This window comes from Pholcus phalangioides, unplaced genomic scaffold (genome assembly GCF_987345545.1).
Source record: "Pholcus phalangioides strain wild (caught in Gottingen) unplaced genomic scaffold, Ppha-v1.0 ptg000011l_1, whole genome shotgun sequence".
NCBI lineage: Eukaryota > Metazoa > Arthropoda > Arachnida > Araneae > Pholcidae > Pholcus > Pholcus phalangioides.
The window spans coordinates 62,064,272-62,089,148 of record NW_028301604.1 but is presented as its reverse complement, the minus strand read 5'-3'; the positions used below and the strand labels follow the sequence as shown (position 1 = coordinate 62,089,148).

The 24,877-nt window shown below is 35.8% G+C and overlaps 1 protein-coding gene across 4 annotated transcripts in view; it reads left to right on the top strand.

Moving 5' to 3' along the window:
* Nucleotides 1–3,856: 3,856 nt before the first annotated feature.
* The window catches only part of LOC149080675 (uncharacterized), a 49,484-nt gene continuing 28,463 nt past the window's right edge, over nucleotides 3,857–24,877 (top strand). Inside the window, exons 1-5 of one of the 4 annotated variants that reach the window (XM_089239871.1) lie at nucleotides 3,857–4,016; nucleotides 9,288–9,317; nucleotides 13,549–13,689; nucleotides 16,977–17,117; nucleotides 22,137–22,182. In XM_089239871.1, the coding sequence (XP_089095997.1) occupies nucleotides 9,299–9,317; nucleotides 13,549–13,689; nucleotides 16,977–17,117; nucleotides 22,137–22,182 (347 nt within the window). In that variant the 5' untranslated portion in view covers nucleotides 3,857–4,016; nucleotides 9,288–9,298. The remainder of the gene's footprint in view (nucleotides 4,017–9,287; nucleotides 9,318–13,548; nucleotides 13,690–16,976; nucleotides 17,118–22,136; nucleotides 22,183–24,877) is intronic. The other 3 variants (XM_089239870.1, XM_089239869.1, XM_089239868.1) reach the window with 3 other exon arrangements.

Genomic DNA, 24,877 nt, shown 5'->3' with positions numbered 1-24,877 from the left:
TCCGCGGACGAAAAAGGGTCTGGTGGACGTCACCCGATGATCCGCCTCAGTGAACTAAACGTGTGTGTAGAGGTCGGATCCGAGGGAAGCCACGAGTCCGTAGGGAGTAGCAACTCTGAACGTTCGCGGTGGAACGAAGGGAAAGACCTCTGCATGGTGTTCGTCATCGGGTTAAATACCAACAACTGCTGCCGATACAAACTATTCAAAAATAATACCATGTGGGGGGGGGGGGTGGCCATTGAAAATGACCAAGTGAAGTGATCATTTCCAAAGAATTAAAACTCGCGTTCTGGACATTTTTGTGTAGAACTCTTTCTAAGATCGTTATCTCCTCCGGAGTGGGGACACGGTTGGCGCTGATCAACATGAACTGGTAGCTCTGTGCAAAAGTTGGTTGTTCGGCCGAAATCGTTAGCTCCTCTACAATCGTATGGTCAACCGGGACCCTCGAAGACAGGTGTGACGGTTAATACTACATCCACCGATATTTCCTAACAAAGATTAGATTTTTGGAAAACGGGGGTAACTTTTCTCGTTCCATGCAATCCCGAACGGTCGAAGATCGGATCGAAAGGGTTGGTGGGAATCAGAGGCTCCATAATTGAAACAAACTGAGAATGTTCGGGCTTATATTTTTGGAAAACGGGGTAAATTTTCTCGATATCGAGAAAGATCGAAGATCGAGATTTCCCGGCTCTTCGAGATTTCGGATCGAAAGAGTTGGTAGGAATCAGGGGTTTAATTGATCCATAATCGAAGCAAAATCGACAAAAAAAGTCTTCACGATTGAAGCGGGTTGAAAATGGCTTGGGAGAGGAGGTTGTGATCTTTCCTTTCAGGGATCATCATTTTATATCTGAAGTTAAAGGAGACGACTTATCAAGCAAGATACCAGTGTTATTCTTTGAATACCTAGTATTCTACGCATTATTATGAGTATAATTTTAATTTCAAAATTTCTAACTGCCTTTGATGACATTTATGTTTTTATATTATGCTTTACATATATTTACTCAAACCCTTACTTGTATAAGGCGACGATATGCCGCATTTCCCTTGTGTTATAATATATATATTTTTAGAATATCCAACTGTGTTTAGATATACCATCGTGGATATACCATATACCATCGTGTTTTATTCGAACCTTCACTCACATAAGACAACGAAACGTCGCATAGTCGCTATAGCGTATAAGACGACTTATAGTCGCATTTGTCGCCGTAACATATCTTTATTTCAGATTCAATAACTGTGTTTTTAGGTCAACGTATCTTTGCATAATTGTACTGTCTACATGTAACTTTTTTTCAGAATCTCCACGACGTTCGACGACATGTTACGGATCGATCTTAGTATTCGTATTTACTCGCATCTATACTCTATACCAGTGTTTCTTAACCATTTTTTGCCTTTGGCCCCCCCTTTGAACCATATTTTTTTCTTGTGGCTCCCCTGTCTGACCCAGAGTTTTCATCTCTCATCTAGAAGCAAGACACTTTATACGTATTGAAATGATTTTTTTCAGTGAATTTATATTGAACGAAAATTTTGCAAAGAAAATTGGCCTCCAGACTACTAGCCTAGAATTTATTGATCTCCCCGCTAGTCCGAGTTCTATCAGGACCATCTCAATATCATGGGGGGTCCCCTCTTTAGGCAAAGTGATGCTATGGTAGTCCCATACTTTAGCTGGAAATATAAACAGCCTACATATTTCCTCTATTTATTTTCAAAATTAGTTGTACTATACAAAATATCATAAGATGGGGTCACTTATGGGCATGAAGCCCCTCACAAGAGTGGGACTGACAGAGCTGCTGCCCGGGACCTAATATGGTTTTCATCTTTTTTTTTTCATGCAATAAATTTCATATAGGGAAGGGGGTCTGAAAAATTTAGCCGGGAACTTGAGGAAAACCCCTTCCTAGGGAACTTGTTGCAAAATGTAGGCGGTGAGGCATGGGTGGGTCCATGCCCTAACGAAGGCCCTGGTTTTATGGGTGGTTTTTTTGGATTCTCTCTCTCACTGTAAGTGTTAGTCACTGATATGAAATCTGTATTTCTTCACACCTTAATTTTTTTTTCTCAGCTCTCCAAACCACCTGTCATGGCCCCTTTCTCCATTTTCTTCCATGGCCCCCCTTGAAGTATCCCAGTATCCCATCCGGTTGAGAACCACTGCTCTATACTATACGTTACGGTGTACGAAACGACAGAGGAAACCGACTCGTCGAATTCGCAGAGAGTGAGCAGTTATGCATCATGAACTCATTTTTTAAGAAGAAACCCCAAAGAAAGTGGACCTGGAGAAGCCCAACTGAAATAATAAGTGAGATCGACTACATCCTATTTAATAAGAAGCAAATGATCCAAGACTGCAGTGTTCTCAAAAAATTCAATACAGGAAGTGATCATCGACTGATGAGATGTAGAATAAGGCTTAATAATAGAATGGAAAGAGCGAAACTTATAAAAAATACAAAAACTGTCATCGATATGGTAAAGCTTCAAGAACATCGATATAAATTCCACTTAGAGCTGAAGAGGCGATTTGATTTGCTATATAACACCACTGAAGGATGGAAAAGATGTCACCACGATGAACAAAACTTCAACCACTACCCTAAAAGAAGTAGCAAAAGAAGTCGCTGGAGAAAAAGAAATCAAACCGGTAAAGAAAATAACCAAAGAAACAAAGAAACTGATGAATGCATCAGCAATGCGATAGACGGAACTGAAGATGATATCCTCTTTGAAAGTAACAATGGCGATGACAGCCCACATAAAGATAAAAACGAAGATGCCGCACTCTCTATGATGATCTGATGGATTGCCATGAGCTTGGAGACTTAGAAGAAACGGATTAAAAAGTTTGAATCATTTTCTATCGTAAATTTCCGTAAGCTACTCATTTTGCAGGAAAATATAAGAATTTTTTTTTCTCTGAAATGCACGGATTTTTTGGGGTCGGCTTATACACGATTATATACGGTAAAATTATTATACGGTACTATAACTTTTTTTCGGAATCTTCACGACGTTCGACATGTCACGGATCGATCTTAGTATCCGTATTTACTCGCACCTATACTCTCGTAAGACGACGTATAGTCGCATGATGGTTGTAACGCTTATATACACGTATAACTTTTTTTCAGAATCTTCACAGCATTTGACGACGGTAAAATGGATATCGACGTTGGATTTTTCCGGTGTTTCCCCCCTATTTTTAGTAGAGCTCCTCGATCAATTTTGGATGGAATCAGTGAATAGCCCCCCCTCACCAGTGATTCCTCCCCCTCCCCAGGATATGTTAGGTTAATGGTTTAAAAGTTATACAACGCGTTCGGCAGAACTCGATTGATTTTAGTTTAGAGATAAGCTTAGGTCTCAGTAATTAGCGTCCTACTGCGTCGATCAGCTGAGTTTCTGTGGTTTCCACCTTCGAGGCGCAAATGCGAGCCGATTTTCTAGTCTCTCCACAGAGAGCACTGAATCCCATCCCCTCCTTTGACAACTGTCTTCGGTAGTGAGTTTGAAATTTTTTTCTCATATTGATGATAGTCGTTTGGTGGGACTTTTTCCGACACCTTTCGCATAAGGAGTCATATTTCAGACCCTCGATGTGGTATTTTCTTTTGTTAATAATTGTAAACTTTGTTCAAAATACAGGAAAAACCGGGACATTTTTGCAAAAAAGTCAGGATGACGAGAGTTCCGGAAAATACGGGATGTATAGTCACAAAAAAAAACAAATACCATAAAGCTCTGTATAATTGAAGAAGAAACAAATACATTTTTACTTTCTTGAAAAAGAGGTGGCAACGCATAGTGAGCTTCACCTTGGTTGCCATTAGCAACGGTTCTAATGTGTGCAGTGAATACCCGTGGACAGACCGGTGTTCAGTTTCGCTTCAGTTTTTTTAAAACATCACGTTTTCGTGCTGTGATTTTTTGCAACCAGAGTTAGCTATTTTCTTGAAAAAACCTTACTGACTGGTAGTTATTTTGTGAGTATTTTCAACTACATTAGCAGTTTATATATGATTTTTATCTTACACCTGATTGTGTATGTATTGTATTACATTCCTATTCAAATACCTAGTCTTAATTTTTCTTGAACCAACATAGTTTTACATTTATTTATAATCGTTTTTCATATTATAGTTATTATACAATAGTTTACGAAATCGGTGCAGAGAGTTCAATGAAATATGAAACATTTATTTTGCTCAAGTAAACCAAAAAAAGTTGTAATAAAAATATATGTTAAGAACAAGCAACAGCTGTGGAATTATGTTTCACATGGCGCCTTAGGCGATTGAATTCTTTTCCTGATGAATGATGGGAACTGATGTCAGAAGCGGATTCCAATAGCCAAGCAGAGACGGCATAAGCGAGGGTGCAAGGGGTGCTGTGCACCCAGGCGTCCAGCAGGTTGGAAGGGATGGCAGCTCAAACTTCAGTCAGACACCAATTTTTTTTTGAAATTTTCCAATAGTAAAAATTTACATGACATCACGCTTTTGAGATATAGTCTGACGATGAAATTGTTGAGAAAACTTGAGGGAACAGGCAAGGCCTGGGACCGTAATATCAGAAACAATACACTCCATCACAAGGAGCAAGTGTACATTTTGGTGCCCTCAAATATCAGTTTTTCCATACCGGCCGAATAAAGGCAAAATAAGAATTCTGGAGTAACACAAATGCCTTTGAAATGAATTAATTAATAAAAATCACTTTGTTATATGTAATCTTTATTGGATAAGTTCAAGCAGTGGTAGCTCACCAGTCAGTGCTATTTTGTGGATTGAATTACGGTCAGGCGGAGTAATTGGAAACAATTTTTGGTTAGTTCGAACATAACCAGGGGCGGCTCGAGCTTACCTGCCACCCCTAAAGGCAACCCTCGAGGGAGGATGGCAGGGCTTCAGTCACAAGGGGACCTCTAGATATACCTGATTTTTTTCAGAGGAAGACCACAGACCATTGTTTACAGTGCAAAATGATCGTCACCTGCTTTTGAGACTATATCTCAAAAGCGTGATGTCATGTAAATTTTTACTATTGGAAAATTTCAAAAAAAAATTGGTGTCTGACTGAAGTTTGAGCTGCCATCCCTTCCAACCTGCTGGACGCCTGGGTGCACAGCACCCCTTGCACCCTCGCTTATGCCGTCTCTGCTTGGCTATTGGAATCCGCTTCTGACATCAGTTCCCATCATTCATCAGGAAAAGAATTCAATCGCCTAAGGCACCATGTGAAACATAATTCCACAGCTGTTGCTTGTTCTTAACATATATTTTTATTACAACTTTTTTTGGTTTACTTGAGCAAAATAAATGTTTCATATTTCATTGAACTCTCTGCACCGATCACACCCTACATCCTGCTTTTGAAGCTGATTTTTCTGCTTTTTGATCCAGAATTAATTTACCGTTCTTAATAATGCCAGATAACAGGTAATTTAATCTTTAAAACAGCACTTAATTTGGGGAGCCATCATCGCTTATCCTGTGAAGATGATGCATAACTGGATTATTTTTTTTATTGAGAAATTTATTTCAAAGATGTTTCTGGTACTCCAGAGACCGGGCAAGTGAGGAGCCAAATTTTTCCTTTGTTTCCAGACTATTCTGGAAAAAATACTGCGTGAGGGAACCAAAATTCATATTTGCCCCTTTTCATAGAGTACAGGGGCATGCGACCCATTGTGGTAGCATGAGGCGCCACTCAAGAGGGCTGCCAAGTCTGTGGTGAATGGGTGAAAAGGTTTAATTGACCAAAGAAAATGATTTCTGTCCGTTCTGGAAAGGCACTAAATCCTAGATAAAAGGGCAAATTTTTTTTTTCAATTTGTTAGGAATGTTGGGATAAGTTATGGGGAAGGATCATGACCCACAAGGGTAGGGCTGACAGGGCTCCGGGTCCCGGGCCCCCGGGACAAAAGGGCACCCTCGCTTAAGCCGCCCCTGAACATAACACGTAATTAATGAAAATTTGCTTCTTTTCGAGGATTATACCTATTCTGTACTTGTTTAGAAACTACTTCTATGAGGTGACCAAAGTTACTAAGTTGATTTAAAGCCACCTAAGCCTGTATTCAATTACCTCAAAATTTTAGGATCTCTAGCAGTTTTCCTACAATTTTGTAAATGTCCAGGCTTCTTCAATGTCAGCTTTGGATGTCATCGCATTAACCTAGTTCCTAAATTATTTTCAGTTACATACTTCTAAACAAGCATTTTCAACTCCCCTTTATCACATGGGAATCCCATCTTGGATCGAGCAATGAGATATTTAGCCAAACAGAACTCCACTTCTGCTGAAAGTTTGATTGGGCGACCTGCTCCCATTTTATCAATGTTTATCTTCCTCCCCTTGATTTTGTTGTATATATTTGTGATGGGCACACCATAATGTTCCTGTGCCTCACGGTGTCATATTTCTGTTCATCATCCACATCCCTTGTTCAGGTCTTCAAGGGACCAAGTGTCTTTTCCCTGTAGTTTCATGACATTTTATTTCTTTTAAGACAAAGAAAACATAATACTTCAACTCCAGATCAAATAACATCAAGGACTCTTACAACAATTAAATTTCAAGTAAATAAACAACAGCGAAACTGTAGATAACAAGTACCTTATAAAATAATAGAAATTGTAGTAAAATAAAGTAAAGTAATATCAAATATAGTATGAATAATGTAAATAAGAAGTAAATAAAACCGTGTTTTCAATTACCCCACGTTCTCAACATTTCAGGGTAATTGAAAACAGAATAGATGGGTCAACAGAAAGACTTGAGACGGAAAAAAACAACACTGCATGAAGTTGTGACTGTATACTAATCATATAACAACAGTAATTTGACCCTTACTTTTTTGTAGCAGCAAGTGGGCAATCAAAACTTGAAAAACAAAAGAAATGTGCAACAGAATTTTGTTTGTTGTTAACTATCAGCTGTTATCTAGGCCCAGTCAACTTCTATTAAGAGGCTCAGAATTGCCAACAATACCACCTAACTTAACCCTGTTTGTTAGATTTCAATAAAAGCCACCAAATTGCTCACAGCTGTCTTGTTTCAAATTACCCCGGTTGACCCTATCTGGCAAAAAATGAGAGCGGCAAAATAGGTCTAGACGAAAAAGCTTCCCAGCACAGCCCAACTCTTCAGATTACAATGCGTATATCCCCTGGGTCAATGTGTGGTTTTACAGACCAAACAGCAGAACAACCTCTTTAAAAACAGGACAGTTTCTTCTAAAGCAGGACATGGTCAGTGACATTTTTCTAGGTAAAAAATGGTGGGTATCAAAGCTGCCAAAAAAACTAGGTTAATTCCAAGGTCCCCTAAGCTAAAGCCCTGTCAGCCTCCCACCAGGGTCATTTTAGGGGCAGCATGTGAACCTTTGCACCCAGGCGCCAAGTAAGCTTGAGCCGCCCCTGTAGCCAAGATTCAAACTCAGACCTGTTGAACAGAAGTTAGAACAATAACCTTTCTGGTCTTGCTGATTCAAGTAGTGTCCTAATATTATGAAGCAAAAAAAAAAACAAAACAAAACCAATATATAACTTCAGTTGATCTGGAACCTCAAAGCAGAATTTGCCTAAAACTGTGATGCACATCGCAGAATGATATCAGGGAGAATTTTAGGAAAGAACTCTTTTGTGTAGAAAATACTAGTGGGAATTTTTACCATAGACCATTAATTTATAAACATGTTGGGGTAAATCGAGAAGCTATTCATACTTAGAATAAGACAACCATAAGTATTCTTTATGGGCATTGTAAAGTATTTTATCATGTGTATATATTGTTTATAATTTTTATTAATTGCATTTTTAATATGGTTGCTATATTTTTGAAATATATGACATCCATATTTTTATGGGAATCTTTTTCTCAGCAACCTCGTTGGGCATTTTGCCTGTTGTGGCGTTGTATTTGTATTTTTAGTCAGGCTGAGGGCTCGTTGCAGAACAATACAACAAGCCCTCTAAACCTTCTGCTTTGGTTTTTAACGAGTGCAAAGTAGGCCCATACCATGTGTGATCAAGTATTTCTTGGAAATAGTAAAGAAATACACAAAATGTTTGCTTCTTTTTTTAATGTCCCACCTACGCATAAACCAGTTGCGGTCAAAGCTTTCCATTATACGAAAAAATTGTTTTCACGAGTAGTAGTTTCTTTGTACTGTAAATCATCCCAGCTTGTTTTCTCATCTACATCATACAGGAGCATAGACGATACAGAAGGGGGGGGGGGTGATCTGCCATTCATGAAAAATTGTATCATTATCACCGGCGGCAAGGCAAAAATAGACCAATTTCCCTCGCTCACCATGTACACCGTCAGTTAACCACAACCCCTCATTTGAAGAGTATGTATCTGCTTATGTCATGACTCAAGATGTAGTCAAGATGGCAGTGCTTATGCACAGGAGTTCAGCAAATCACTCAAGGACAACGCATGTGTCGCACTGAGTGGACACAAAACAGTTTAGCCAATGCCCTCCCATGTAAGTGAGACAGGATGTGAAGGGGTGGTCTAGAGAGGTCTACTATAGAAGGAGGTCTATAGAGGACTTATGAATAGGCATAGGCAGAGATAGACTTGGAAGTCTGGGAGGGCACGATCAGTATTACTGGGGGGGGGGACAAGATGATGATGATGATGCCACTTTATATATACACATATACATTAGATTAGTCAACTTCATCTTTGATGCGGGGGGGGGGGGGAACAATGCCCCCCTATGCCCCCATATCTCCGCTCATGTGAATAGGAGAGGAGGATGTTTACAGGTGCCCAAACTAGAGAAAGGTTTTTCTTATTTTTGACATTCCCAGTAAAGATGTCATTAAAAATATTTCAAATTTTGTAAAGGGTAGTTGATGATGTAAGCATCATTCAAACCTTCTTCCCTCCCTTGTTATCAGAAGTCAGCAAATCTGAAACCACCCCCCCCCCCAATCGATGCTAATGTAATAATTGAATGACCCGTTAAGAATAGTTACAATCATCAATCATTGTATTCCATAACCACATGTAATAGAGATCAGAAGTGTGTTTTGTTATGTAGCATACTAGAATACATTACAATAATCAAATTTCACTTTTAAATCTTCATCCAGTGGTTGTTGATTGATTAAAATTGAATCACCGATAGACTCATATTGAAATGAAATAAACTCAATGCTGAAAAAAAATCTGTTATCAAATTATTCCATTTATAATCATATTGTAATATTATACTCTTACATTTCTGTTTTTAGCTATTATCAAGATGGACGATTTGCCTACTGGTGAGTTTTCCCTACATTATTCTCTGATGGTTATTTTAACCCCTTATCTACCAAATTATGAAAAAAATAAATTATTATTATGTAAATTTTTTGGTAGATCATTTTATTTCTAGTTAAAGCCTAAGAAGAAGAAAACATTTTTTTCAAAAAAAATAATTAGTACTGAATCAATTAACCTTGTACTTTAAATTTAAAATACTGTCAGTATATACTATATGCCTACAATAAAAATGAAAAACACCAAATATGTTGAATGAATATTTATTCAGTTTACCACAAAGGAAAGCATACTTGTTTCATACATTTGTTAAGGAACACTTTTACAGGGACCAAACATCTTACTGAATTTTATTAATTATAATTTTTTGTTGGCAAATAAATACTAATGATGGTGCTAACGATGTGGAAAGTACCATGTGATCCGAAAGTTTGAAAAATCGTGAAAGTTCAATAATTCCTGAACCAATAAAGCTAAAAATATTCTGTATGCACAGAAAGGGTGGCTATGAAACCGGCTTTATTGTCAAAAAATAAAAATAATGAGCAATTAGTTCATTTTTTTACTAACAGATGGCCATATAAGGTTGCAGATTCGACTCCTGTATGGTATGCGAGATGGTAAAGGACCTGATATGTTCTGCAGTTACAAAAATGGTACAAAAATTAATCGAAGCTACAGGTTCTTTAGATATGCATCCAAGAAGTGGCCAGTACTTAACATCCACTATTGTTGGCCAACAAGTCAACCAAACAGTGTAATCAATGTCAGTGATCTCTGCAAAGGGGGATTGAAGCGCTTGTGAAGTGTACCGACAGATTGGCATTTCGTTCTGCAGTGTTCGAAGATCAATAAGAATTATCCTTAAACAATATATATATACTCATGAGTTACAAAATACTCAAGAACTGAAACCTGACAACTTCATCGCCCACACAGATTTTGCTGAAAAGGACTTGCTTCACACTGTGATTTGGACTGATGAAGCACATTTAATGCTTCCTTGGCAGTGTTAACACACACAATTGTTGTTTGTGGAGTAGAGAAAATCCGCATTAATTTGTTCAATGACACCTGCATCAGCCAAAAGTCACAGTCTGTTATGGCTTTACTGCTGATTTTTTCATCTCATATTTCTTTGAGGAAGTCTTAGGGACTGTTGTAAAAACAGTTTCCTTCAATGATGAGCAATATAAAGCAATGTTACGAAATAGCATTATTCCAGATTTGCAAGCATGACAAGCACTGCATATAGTCAACTTTATGCAAGATGAAGCACCATCGCATATTGTCACGCTTGTGAAACAATTACTGTGCTCAACATTTGGAGAGAATCATGTCTTCTGTTGATCCTTTCTGCATGCATGGCCACCCAGATCTCTCGATCTCACACCTTGTGACTTTTGGCTGTGGAGATATTTGAAGTCGAAGGTCTACCACAATTAACCAACACTATTGGCAACATTGAAAGATACTTTGTTCACGCGCCCTCTTCTAGGAGCGTGCTAAATTCCTCTATTATGTCTTGTACATGTGGGAATGTAAGCTTTGTCTATATGCTGTCCGGTCCCACCCCCCCCCCACCCCGAAATGTTAGAAAATGACTGATTTTTACAGAATAGTATGGTTGAATCTATTCTTCTATCACTCCTGTCCCTTTCCATGAAATACTAGTCATTTCCTTATGAAATAAATTTCTGGCTATAGCTCTGGTGCATTATGATGAGATACTTGCCTCGTGATACAACTACAATCCCTATTCAGATTTTTTTTTTAGGATTTTCGCTTAGTTCGTAGAGTATTGCTATATCCAGATTTCATTTCTAGTATAACCCTGATGTATAAACAGGGAGTGGGTACATTGGCGTATGCAGGGGGGGGGGGTTCTAACCCCTCTCCTCAAGCCGAGATTATAGTGTTATTTTACAGGAGAAATGTAAAACCCCCCTTAAGAGGGGAAAAAATTGAAAAAACCCCCTTGAGAAAATTCTGTGTATGCCTATGAGTGGGTATAGTGTTATTCATTTAAAGTTACTATGATAAATACTTTGGGTCTGAAGATGCAGCTTTTACTGATGAATATTTGACACTTTTACTTTAGTCAAATGTCGGGGTGAGTGGTTTCTTATTACCTTGAGCAACATCAATATTGACCCCCCCTCTCATGCAGGATTTTGATTTGCAAAAACATATTGAAACTCAATACAATGTCATTCAGTATTTCTGTTTCTTACTGTGAATTGATCAGTTTTGTAAGATATTTATCCTGGATATGCATATTTGAAAATTTATATTCTTATACAGTAAAACCTGCCTTTAACGGAACCTGTATTAAGCAGAAACCTGTCTACAATGGAAAAAAATCATGGTCCTGTGATTTCAATGCCAAAATACGCATTAAAAAACCTGTATTAAACAGAACCTGTCTTACGTGGAAACGGAAAGAAAAATTCTACTCTTTAACAAAAAATTTCACGCAAGCACCATTTGTGTTTAGTGACCATAAGCCATGTGTAGTAAAGCAGTTGCTTTCTGAAACTGTGACAAAATTTTTCAGAAAAGCAGGCGTTGAATTTCCAAATTACATGCGAGACTTGTAAAATTGTATGCAAGCTGTGTGCATTCCACAATCGCAAGGCTGAGCAAGGCCAGAATTAATTAGAAAGAGGCAAAGGGAAACTGCCCTGGCTGAAAAATTCAGGAGGGGGCCAGCAAATTTTAGGTAGGCACAAAAACATGGTTATAAAATTATTTAATTTTACAGGGTAGGGGCGGCAAAATCATGTTGCTCTCTCGCTCGTGCTCTCTCTCTCTCCCTCCTTCCCTCACAAAATTCTTAGTTATGGCCCTGATGCCAAGGATTACATAAACATAGACAATAATGTACAAATTGAACCTGACCTGACAGATATTAACACCCTAATTGAAAATTTTTGAAGAACCTAAATGCTGTTATTTTAGAAGAAAAACAGATGTGTCAAAACTTAAATGCAGTATTTAGTAATTATAGACTAATTATTTATTTATTTCATCTATTTTTAAATCATTCACTTTATATATATCCCTTTAATTTTATTTTATTTCAATCACACACAAGATTGTTATATAATTTTACACATTATATCAATTGAACCTTTATTAAATGGAAACCTGTGTTCAACGGAAAAAAATCTTGGCCCCTTGCAATTCCATTGAAGACAGGTTTTACTGTATAAGGGTATTCTTACAAACAGCAATGAACTGCAGACTAGTGAATTCAGCTGTGTGTAGAATAATGTAGCAGTGGTTTCCAAAATGTGTGGGTTGCGAAAAAATTCTCCCAAATAAAAAAACTTCCAAATAAGAAACTCATTTTACATTTTGTGACGTAATAAACTAAGGAAGGGGTTTCTACGTTTTATGAACAATATTATTAATTCTCAATTTCAAGTGAAGAATGATTTTGAAATTAGATGATTCTTTCTGAATTGCTGTGTTTTTTAAAAACATGGAACATGTACCTTGCTACAATTTTGTCTTACATAACAAACATTAACTATATCAAAAAAACAAAATAAATATTGAATATTAATAGATATGTGTATGTATAGATATTTAAAAAAAATAATGAATATTGTTAAAAGTAGTTAATATCGCCAAATTTTTACCAAGAGAAACAGGCGTCCTGACAACTGCTTTTGGGGGCAGCACATTTACTAGCAAAAAATTAAAAGATGTTCTGGTTTTCCAGGACATATGGTCTGTGCATGTAGTTGGTTCGCCAATAAATTCCTTGTTAAAAGGGGGAGGGGATCGCGCTTCTCTAAACTGAGGTTCAGTATCAGCCAAAAAGTTATTTTCTCTTATTAGTCACAATGATTTTCTTAAAAATGACGAATGAGCAGCGAAAGCTGAATTCTGCCCAACAACTGAACTTCCAACATTGTTAGTCTGACCAACAAGAAAAAGACATTAAACATCACTGTCTTTACTTAAATTGTTATTCTATGAAAAATACTTTTATGTTGACAGGTAAGGATGATCATGTTTATTTAGCTTAAAACCATCTTGAGATTTCATAATCTCCCGATAGATGTTTCATCAAGTATCTCATGGTAATAGGCTATCTTATAATTTGGGATTTAAAAGTGGATAATTTTTTGGGCTACTCTCATTGCAATGAATTAAAAAATGTTGTAATAGTTTAGTAATTCAAATTTAATCTTACTGAAACATAATTTTTTTAATCAAAAGTTGACGAGAGGCGTCAATTCCAAAGTGAAAGCCCTGATGTGATATTAACTGCAAACACTGTAGTTGGAATGCAGTACCGTGTGCGATGTTTCTACAGACAACCTATCCTGGAGGTAAAAGGACAACTCCGTTCTTTAATGGGCAAGTAAAATATTTTCTGTCTTAAAATGCTTTTATAATGGTCTTTATATTTTTTGTTACAATACCTTTATAATGTTTTATTATCTATTTTTGGTTTTTCTGAAGATGATAGATTTTCACCACTTTTTCACAGATAAGCTGTGCATTTGACAACATTTCAAAGTCATAAGTTTTTATTTATTAATTTTCTTGTTTTTAAGGTATGTGTGCGGTTTTTTTATTTGAAAAAATATAAGGTATAAAAAGGTGAAAGCGGTTTTTTACTCAAATTCAGCTAGTTGGAAAAGCAATGACAACTTGTAAAACAGTTTAAACAGCTGTATTCATCTTCCATGTATAGTAAGTTATATCGTCCCCTTCATGCTAGAAGCATGAATGTATGAATTTTCACTTTTTCTTTTAATCAGCTGGTTCGATACCTTATTTTGCTATCTTAAGTTTTGTCTGAAACGTAAATGTGTATCCTTATTGAAACACATGCCACAAAACATTTTAAGGAAATAACTTCCGTAGAATAACATGGGTAATTAGTAATGCATTCAAACATTGTTTCCCATGTTCTTTTTTTTCCAAGAACATTGCACATTCGTGCTTCTGGCATGGGGGGGGGGGGTAATATATAATCAAATTACATCATAATTTTGAAAAAATTGATAAAACTTCTCTTTATTAACCTTACCAATATTTCTTCACTTGCTTCTTCTTTCAATGAAATGCATTTTTTCTTTCCCCGTACAAAGATTCACCAAAAGTGGAAATGGGAAAAAATTATTCTTGTTAAGATTATTTTTTTAATGCTTGGAGATACATGATTACTTTTCAGAAACAGGTTTTAGCGATTCAATAAGAATAAACAATGTGGTATATGGAGATTGGGGGATGTCTATAAGTGCATTTTCATCATCAGGGTAGATAGCAATTTTCGACCAAGGAACGAGTATTTGTTCTCATTTGTTTCACATTTTAAAACAAACCTGTTTTTTTTTTGTTTTTTGTTTTTTTTTAAACGAGAGATTTTAAAACTTCCTACATTAAGGACTGTTTATATAATTTGATAGGTAAAACTATTGAGTCAGAGCCTTGGTTGCTCGAGCACCCTAAGTATTTTATAGTATGGGTCCAAGCACACCAGAATTTGTTCAAAACTCAGAATTTTTACTTGAAGCTCAAGCTGTGCACAAGTGCCCATGGGTCTAAAGCTGAGATTACACTATAAGAGTTTTATAAAAGAACTTTTGTCAAAATTTTATAGTGTAATCCTTGTTTTAAACACTTCTGATGCCCTGACTTTAATTACTTCTACTTAAACTGAGTTTTTTTAGATTCTAGAGGTACGCATTAATCAGTGGTGTGAAATGAAACATGTCAAATAAAAAACAAAAAAAATGGGAAATTAATTCTGAAGTGTAACATTTTGTCTGAAAGAACTATTGGGTTTAATATAATGGACACATAACTATATAATGCCAAATAAAATGTTAGCGAACTATATAATGCCAAATAAAATGTTAGCGAACTATATAATGCCAAATTATCGTAGGTGTAAACTTATATTTGGCCCATGAGCCTTCCCAATATTTTTAATAACTTTACACCTTTTCATATTGTACTTGATAATATTTCTAATTTGATAATGCACTAGTCAGTTTTAAATTCTCTCTCTACGAAATTCTAATATACTGTATATCCCCTCAGACAAACATGAGCAAAGGAAAAACTATTTCTGGGGGGAAAATTTGTTTTTATTTCACTCAACAGACACACACAAAAGGTTCATAGGATTACTTAGTTTTCTCAAGTAAGTTCTTGGTTTTTGGCACACAACACACTTAGCATAATATTGGTAGCGAAGGAATGGTGTTTTGTATTTCTTCCATACAACTTCAGACATCATATTACATCAAAAACATTGAACGAGTTAAATTTAAACTGTAAAACTGTAGTGTCCAACAATGACAAGTTCCTCACAATCATTGGGCCAAGCCAGTGTCCTCCACCAATCAAAAGCATGCATCCTAAATGAGACCATGAGTAAAGAACTTGGTGGAATGTTGTAAGAAATATAGAATCCATTGCATTTCTTTTGTTGATTTCACCTTATTAGGCTAATTCAATAGAGCATCGCACTTACTCAGCTGGTGTAGTCTAAACATATACTTTTATCTATACATTCTCCAAAAAAAAAAAATTTTCGTTTTAGTGTGCTCTATCACTTGAAGCAGGGGATGCACAACCCTTTAAGTAGATCCACCTGGCCTGTGAAAGGTGTTACATTTCAAAATTATTAATACACACATGATCATAGGCGTACGTAGAATTTTCTCGAGGAGGGGTTTCAGATTTTTTTCCTTCTGGAGGAGGGTTAAGTTTTTTCCTGCAAAATAACACTATCATCTTGGCTCGGGGGGGGGGGGGGGGGTAGAACCTCAACCTCCATTTGCATACGCCAATGCACATGATAAAAACTTAGGCTGATCATATTTCCTCTATAAAAATACAGCAAATCACTGTCCCTAAAGGAAAATACAGGTCATTGCCAATTTTATCGCTGATAAAGTTATGAAAAAATAAGAAAATATTGTCATTTATCACTGGAAAATCACCATGACAGGAAGTGAAAGGCTGCAAATTGCAGTGAATTAAAATGTAATTCAAAAATAAAAGTCTATTGATTTGATGTATCATGGGCTTAAAAAAATCACCATCCATCACTACTGTTGCCACCTCGAGACCATTCGTTGAATTTAAAAGAGGCTGTAATGCCCCTACTAAGCAAGTCACACTATTGTGCATATTTTAAGGGATAAAGGTCACATCTCTCTGGTACAATAGTCAGTGTGCTTTCCCTGGTTTGCGAGAGGTTCTGGGTTTGATTCCTAATAGAGATGATGGAACTTTCTTTCCCAAGTACAGTGAAACCTGTCTAAGATGGACACTGTATGAGTTGTAAACTTGTCTTAAATGGAATCAAAGTTCTGTTCAATGATTAGTGCTTTGATTTGCATCCTGGTAAAATGGTAAGTTGTCTAAAATGGAATATTATTTCACTCTCTTGACGTTCCATTTCGTATAGGTTTCACTGTACTTGTGTTAGTTTCCTGGACAAAGAATTTCACTTCCTCCATATTATTAGAAATATATTTTTGTTGTTGTAGAAGTTAATAAAACAGTTAACCAAAAGTGGCTAAATGGTCATGAATGATCAAACTCAAGAATTAATTGATATTATATTTTTGTATTGTTAGTCATTTTTAGTTCATTCATACATTTTCATTATCCCATTTTAGGTATTCCTGCTGCTTCATTGCATATCATTTGGAAAGATAAGGAATTACATGATTTTGATACTATTGAAACCTGTGGTATATTTGATGACACAGATATATTTGTCACATTTGATATAGAGTGTGGACCCCTCACTACAGCTGGTAACTATTTTTTCTACAAATAAATTTAAAAATTATTATTTAATTTTGGAATCAATTTTATTTAATTATATTTGAGAAAATCTGAACTTCCAGTATTTTATAAGAATGAAACTAAACATTTAAACTGATTCGTCTTGTACATTAATATTTAGTGCCATTCATTCTATACTTAAGTTATAATCTATAATTTTATTACGAAAAACCAACTGTTCTTTATTTTGAAGGGTACACAATTTTTTTTTCTTTTACATATTAAATAGTTGCAGATACCTCATACTATAATGATTCTTGGGCTCAGCCTACCATGCCTTTTCCCCCAGTTGGGTCTCTAAAATGTTTGGGAAAGCTCCACAGGAGGATGACAAAATGCCATATCTTCTTCACATTTCCATGATCCTTTATTTGATGTCAGACTAATGGGCAGAACCACCAAAGATCTTTCCTCAGGGACACCAATAAATGATGATGATACATATAATGTTACGGTAAAAGCCAGAAAACTGGTAAAAACCTAGGACCTAGGATTTACTGGTAAGACCTAACTTTTATCAAGGCAAATTAGTAAAAACCCGAAATACTCTTGTAAATATTTACATTTCAGACTTTGATGAAGTCAAAGACCATTTTTAATGAATCAATAAACCATCATCCGCTTATTAATTAACTGATAATGAAATAATTATTCAATAATTAACACAAACTTGTTAGTTCCTGGTGCTGACTATGTAAGTAAATCATTAATTTATGAATTAATTGATTTAAAGTTCATACTGTTTGGAGTAAACTAAAATGCCCTTTTTCAATTAATAATTGTAGCTACTTTATTTGTTATTAATAGTTAATCAATTTATTATTATGGTCAGTTATTAATTATTTAATTATTTAAGTAACTAAATTAGTTAATAATAATGTGGGGGCATGACAAAACAAAAAAGTTTACTTTTAATTGATTCATTAAAAATGGGCTTTTATTGTTCAGAGTATATTAATAAATAAATTAATTATTGTGGAACTAATAGGTTCATGTTGGTTAGTTAATTCACTTGTTAATTATTAATCATAATTTATATATATATAAATTTTTATAATTATTCATTAATTAATAAACAGCAGAAACTAATAAGTTAATATTAAAAAAGGGGGTGTGACTTGGTAAAAGTCAGAAATTAAAACGTTTTTTTTTCTCAAGCATATTTTGGATTTTTACCAACTTGCCATGGTAAAACCTAGGTCTTACCTGTAAATTCTAGGTTTTACCAGTCTTCGGGTTTTTACCATAACATATATATATTAAATAATTTATAGTTTTGAAAAAAGCAAATAATTTTTGTATTGCAAAAAGCAAATAATCTTTGTATTGCAAAAAGCAAATAATCTTTGTATTGCAAAAAGCAAATAATCTTTGTATTGCAAAAAGCAAATAATCTTTGTATTGCAAAAAGCAAATAATCTTTGTATTGCAAAAAGCAAATAATCTTTGTATTGCAAATAAGGAGAGTTTTCTCATAAGATTTAATTTTGTTAGTGTATGAGTAATAAATCTTAATGGAATGTTAAATAGTTACAACAAATGTGAAAGTAGTGAAATTTGATTTGTGTGTGTTTATGTTTTATACCAGTTGGTGGGCACAGCATTATCTAGATGTACTTACTGGTATAAAACTGAGATATGTTTTACTCTTTTGGTTTCTCACATGCTTTTACACTGTACACTGGGGTATTTACAGGGGGGCTTAGCCAAGGGCAGCAAGCTCGAAGGGGCAGCAAATTTTAGGAATGAGTAGCTGAGATGAGAGTGGCAAAATTTTCTAACCATGGATCTGCCTTTGCCTAGATAGCGAAAGACTAGGTCAGTGAGTGACCTAGAGAGTTTGCAAGCATGTGAGTAAGCAAAAGAATTTGCAAGCACATGAGTGATAAAAAGAGTGACCTAGAGCATGCAAAAGCATGCGAATGGCCAAAAGAGTGACATAGAGAGTGTGCGAGCATGAGAGTGACCTAGAGAGTGTGTAAGTATGAGAGTGACCTAGAGAGTGTGTGAGCATGAGAGTGACCTAGAGAGTGTGTGAATGGGAGAATGACTTAGAGAGTATGTGAGTGCCAAAAGAGTATTCAAGCATGTGAGTGCCCAAAAGAAGGACTTAGAGACACAGGTATATTTATAGGCAGAGCTAAATGATTTATAGCACAGGGCGCCAAATTTGAGGAATGAGTAGTCAGTAAAATAAAATAAAATTATAATGAGAAAAGGGCGGAAAAATTCAGTTATCCAACAGGCAGAAAACCGTAAATTCACCTCTGCTCACAAGTACACTCACTGACCTGATCTCTCTTTAAGTCTTTCACATGCTTACATACTCTCTAGGTCTTTCTCTCTGTCACTCACCTGGTCTCTGCTCTCTAGGTAGAGACAGATTTGTGGTTTTGCCACTTTTCTCGCATTTTAATCTAATTTCCTTGATCACTCATTCCATAAATTTACCGCCCCTCCGAACTTGCAGTCCTGGGATATAGCCTGTTTACCCCCCATTAAGTAAATACTCCTCTGCAGTGATTATACATAATTGCCAATTGTCCTTTGATAAATTTCATTATATTTCATTTTTTACCAGTGATTATGCATAATATCCAAAGGTCGTTGGAAAATTTGATAAATGCAAAAAAAAAAAAAAAAAAACTTTTACCAACGATTAGGCCCATACATAGTCCCAAGGTGTATTGTCAAAGTATATAGGCAAATATGATAAATACTTAAAATTTATCTTTTTTACCAGTGATTATGCATGATACCCTATATTAGGGTAGGATGGTAAAATTTGTTGAATGGCAGTTTGTTATATTGATGTCCGAGTGCAGACTGCGTCAAATAGGAGTTATTTCGGGGATGTTAAAAAAAATTTGTTGAATCAGATTCATTATACCCGGTTAAAATTCAGGCTCACAAGTGTGGTCGTCTAAATCAGTGTTTCTCAACCTTTTTCAGCCCATGTCCCTCTTTAGACAATATTCTCGTAGCCCTGTTTTACCCGTTTGCCCATCATCATAGAGTGGTACTTTTCCGTGGCCCCCTTAAAATGGACTGCAAAGGGACCATACGGCCCCAGGTCGAGAACCACTGATCTAAATAAGAAAACTTTTCATGGCGATGGGACCTATTTATCATCTTTATCAATATTAAATGGTTATTATGCATAATCACCGGTAAAAGTGATATTTTTTGTATCATCAAAAATTGGGTACAATGCCTGGTGCTAGAAATTCTGAGAATTGTTTGCTCTGATGGGAGTGGAGTTCTCTGAAAAGGCTAGAATATCATAATTGCAGTATTCGACATTCATTTGTACTGTGGTTGATATCGTATAGTGTCCGATTTTGCTTAAGGCAGTGGTTCTCAACTTTTTTTGACTTGCGGAGTCGTTTTTGGTCTATAATTTCTATGGCGGAGCCTTGCTTGACTCGAGGAGCCCTTTTTGTGAATAGTTTTTATGGTGGAACCCTGTAAGCCTTTTTTTTTATTTACTTATCAAATTTGCTAATTTATTTTATTTCTCTCGAGTGGCCACAGAGCCCCTGGGAAGTGCACATGGAGAACCAAGGGCTCTGCGGAGCACCGGTTGAGAACTGCTGGCTTAAGGTATTGTAATGTTTGCTTTCAATTTAAGAGATTCCAAACAAAAAAAAATTGACAAAAGTTATAACATAAAGGTTGAAAATTAAAATACTGTGAGCAATGACAGTGTTATAGCACAGGTCACACACAGAGGTGAAAAGAGGAAAGAAATTATGAAAAAAATCTCTCTGTGCCTTTGAACTCATCACTGCGAAGCGATTAAAACAGAAGTTTTTTATTTTTTCATTGGAGGGAAGTCAAGGGCACCGAAAATTGGTCCCTCACTGGTAGAAACTTCATCTCGAGCCACCCCTGGGTGCACCCTATGTGTCTGGACTTAAGAATTCTAACAAACCTCACATACACAACTGAACACCTTTTTGAAGTTTCATAGGCCTACGTTATAGATACCCAGGCCCAGAATGAAGCAGGTGCATAAGGTCAAAGCCTCGTAGATTAGATACTATTTATGAGCCTCATAGTCTCTATCTAAGAGGCTTTTGTGAGGTGGCGGCTGCAAAAAGGGCACATAAAGGAAATCCCTCTTTTTCGTTTTAAGAAACTAACTTCTGCATCCCTTTACAACCAACTTGGAAGAAAGGGTGGGGCAAGCATGAAATCAGAGGAGGGCGATGAGGACGACTTCCCCAAGAGCCTGATAATATAGGAGAATGAACTTGTCCCATATTTTTTTTTATGGGACAATAGTGACTAGCAATAAATTGCCCTCCCCTGACACACATCACCCTGGATCTCCGCCTTGGGGGGACACCGACCACTGGTTTTGCACAGGACACCACACGGTCTAAGACGGTCCTGACTGTGAGCTTATTCAATGATGGTGATCTATTTACATATCACCTATCTAATACTTTGGAATGCAACGTTGTGGCACTAACTTCACTGACCCTTATCAAAACTAATGAAATGAGTAGGAATTTTCTACAATTTCACTTTTGTTATGCAACTCATCAATTCATGTTGTTGGGTTTCATTAAGAAAAGACATGTGCTTCATTAAGAATGTGTTTACAAGTATCTTGCTTGGCAGAAATAGTTTTTATTCATATTTATCTCCAACCCTTTTGTCTAATTGGAAGGAAAACAGCTGATTCCAGAGGTAAAATAAATAGTTTTAAATATTTTCACCTTTGTGAAGTAAACTAATTCTCAGAACTTGCTTCATGAAAATAAAAGTTCAAATTTTGAATTCTTTTCAATTTTGCCACTGGCAAAAACTACTTTTGCTGGGGCGGTTTTTTCCATGGTTTTTACCGCTATGGTAAAAACTTGCCAACCCTGATTGTAATAATAAGTGCTTATATTTAATTTAATTTTTCAAATGATGTGCATCTTGATAAAAAATATTTTGCCTTTTGCTTTGAATGTTTTGTGCCATTTTTTTTATAGATTATGAAATGGTTCAAGATTTGTTTCATATGATGAAGAAAATTGAGTGAGTTCTTATATTTACACCTATAGAAGAAACACAAGCAAATGTAACACGTTTTCATGCTGTCGCAAAATTCTCTAAAAAATCAGTCCGTTTTTTTCTATAAGCTTCACACCCCACCTATAGATGAAACACAAGCAAATGTAAACACATTTTCATGCTATCGCAAATTCTCTAAAAAATCAGTCTGTCTTTTTCTATAAACTTCAGTCATTTATAATGTTTAGAATCTACAAATCATGTGTGTGGTACTTTACTAAATTCAGCAATGGATTTGGAATTTATTCAGTAAAAAATTTGCTTGCCATAATTGCTTTAGAAATTGTAGTTTTTTCCCACAGTCATCAACTAATAGCATCCAATAAAACATACAATTTTCCATTATTTATTTTATAATAGTTTTTACCACTATGAATTTAATACACCATTGCAAATCCCTTAAACAGCACAAATAGTCGTGATATAGCTCTCGGTATAGGCAAGAGAATCCTTCTCCAATTTACAGTACAAATCATCAATAAGCCATTCTGCAGTCTTGATCAGCTCATCATCTATTCATGATGAGGAGCAGTTTAATAGTTAAATATTCTGAATTTTCTGTAAGGGGTCATTCAATTATTACGTCAGCATCAGGGGGGGGGGGGTTTGAAGGTTTCTTAAGTCATCAACCACCCTTTTTTGAAGATATGAAATATTCTAAGCTGCTGACAAAATTTTGCTGACAGGGGTCAAAAATGGCTGAAAATCTGCTTACGTAATACTTGAATGGCCCTAAGCTGCTGCTTTTGAAAACATATATATATTTATTTGTACAACTTATCAAGTATTGCTTGTTTGCTTGCATTTATTAGCTCCTTAAAACAACTGGCATAGTCATAATTTTTCCAAGGTTCAATTACAATGTAGGTTGTTAGGCCATGGTCTAAAAGTGGTCACACATAAGCAATCCATTTGGCTCAAGTCCATCTGGAGTCAGTCCAAATTAGGGAGACATTCATAGCCTGACCAGTTTTCAGTTTGGTCTATGTCACTATCAAGTGTACAACTGTGAACTACAATCAAACTTGGTTATAATGACATACAAGAGTTTGCAAAATTTTTCCATTATCACCAAGATGTCGTTTCAACCAAGGTTGATGTTTTCAAGACCTTTCAAGTATGAAAAATATAACCAGATGCAATGGAATCGTGCACGTGAAGTTTTGTTTTATTATAATCAGGGTGACCATATTTGATCTTGAAAAAGTATGATTTCATACTGAAAGAATTTCGGATCATTTAGATCAGGGATTGCACACGCACGTTATGATTGGCGGGTTTTCACACTCTAGTTGGCAAGGGTATTTCCCTCACATGGTATGATTGAGCCTTATTTCGTGGCTCAGCGTCACAGATTTTGGACTAGACGAAAACCCAGCCAGGCCTGTCAATCCACATAATCTATTTGAGTTCCCCCACACAGGGCGAGTTTTGTTTCTATGCTGGGCCATTTGGCCTGTTAGATCGCTCATGTGTGCTGAGCCTTAACTCGAGGGCTCACCGTTGCTGATATTTGACTTGAAGAAGATCAAACCAGGCCTGCCAATCCACATCAATTCATCTGAGTTTCCCCGCACATGGCGCGCTTTGGATCTGTGCAGGGACATTTGGCCTATTGGGTCACTTGTGTGGGGCCACCTAAAGAAATTCAATTCCTGATGTTTTGCTCGCATCTGTAGCATCATCTTCAGAGGTTTAAACATGCAAAGATTAATGCAACAAATGAACAAGACATCATACATCTACTTCATTTTAGCATGCATGGATTTTAGCATGCATATACATAACCAAGGTATAAAAGGTGAGAGCGTCGACAAACACAAAAAATTTCCATTTTATATTTAACAGGTTTTGTTCAGAATATATTGTTGAAAACCATGGAAAGCTTTTATGCTTCTCATCAATTGTGAAAAAATCCCCCAGCTACAGTAGGCGTATATGATTTTTTAAATTTCAATACAAACATTAAGAAAAGATATCTTATTGCCACAATTTAATTAATTTTTTTGTTTGTTCTTTATCATTTTTATTGTCAAGTACAATTGAAATTAATATAAATGAAAAGCTCTTATACTCAAATTAAGAAACTTTTGTGCATCTCATTCATCATTTCACATCTATATAGCTCAAACACTAATGTTTGCGTGGGATATTACAGTACTTAACAATGAAAAATGGCTCATTAAATAAGTCACAATACAAACTAGGGTGCTTAATTTGCTAGTATCAGTACTACAAAAGGAAAATCAGCTACTGATAAAAAAATATTTCACTGATAACATAATTCTTTGAATTAATGCTTTGGTTATGCTACTGCAGTACCCATGCGCGTCTTCCTGGGTTAATCATATCAGTGCACATGAGGTAGCTAGTATCTAGAGGTAGAGTAACTTTGTATTTGCTGGGTTTTTTTCTTTTTTTTAGATAGACAAGAATTATAACACTGATTCTTTTAGAATAAATTATTATTTAATATCTAAAGGTATAGCAAAGCAGTTTAAGAATTCTGTTTTATCTTAAAACACTGTTTTTTTCTTGTAGTCAAAAATATTTCAGTTGATAGTGATATTTATATACTTTTGTGCTTAAAAATATTGAAATATTTTTAAGTATCCCCCCCCCCCATTCTGATCTTTTTTTTTTTTTTTCTTTTTTTTTT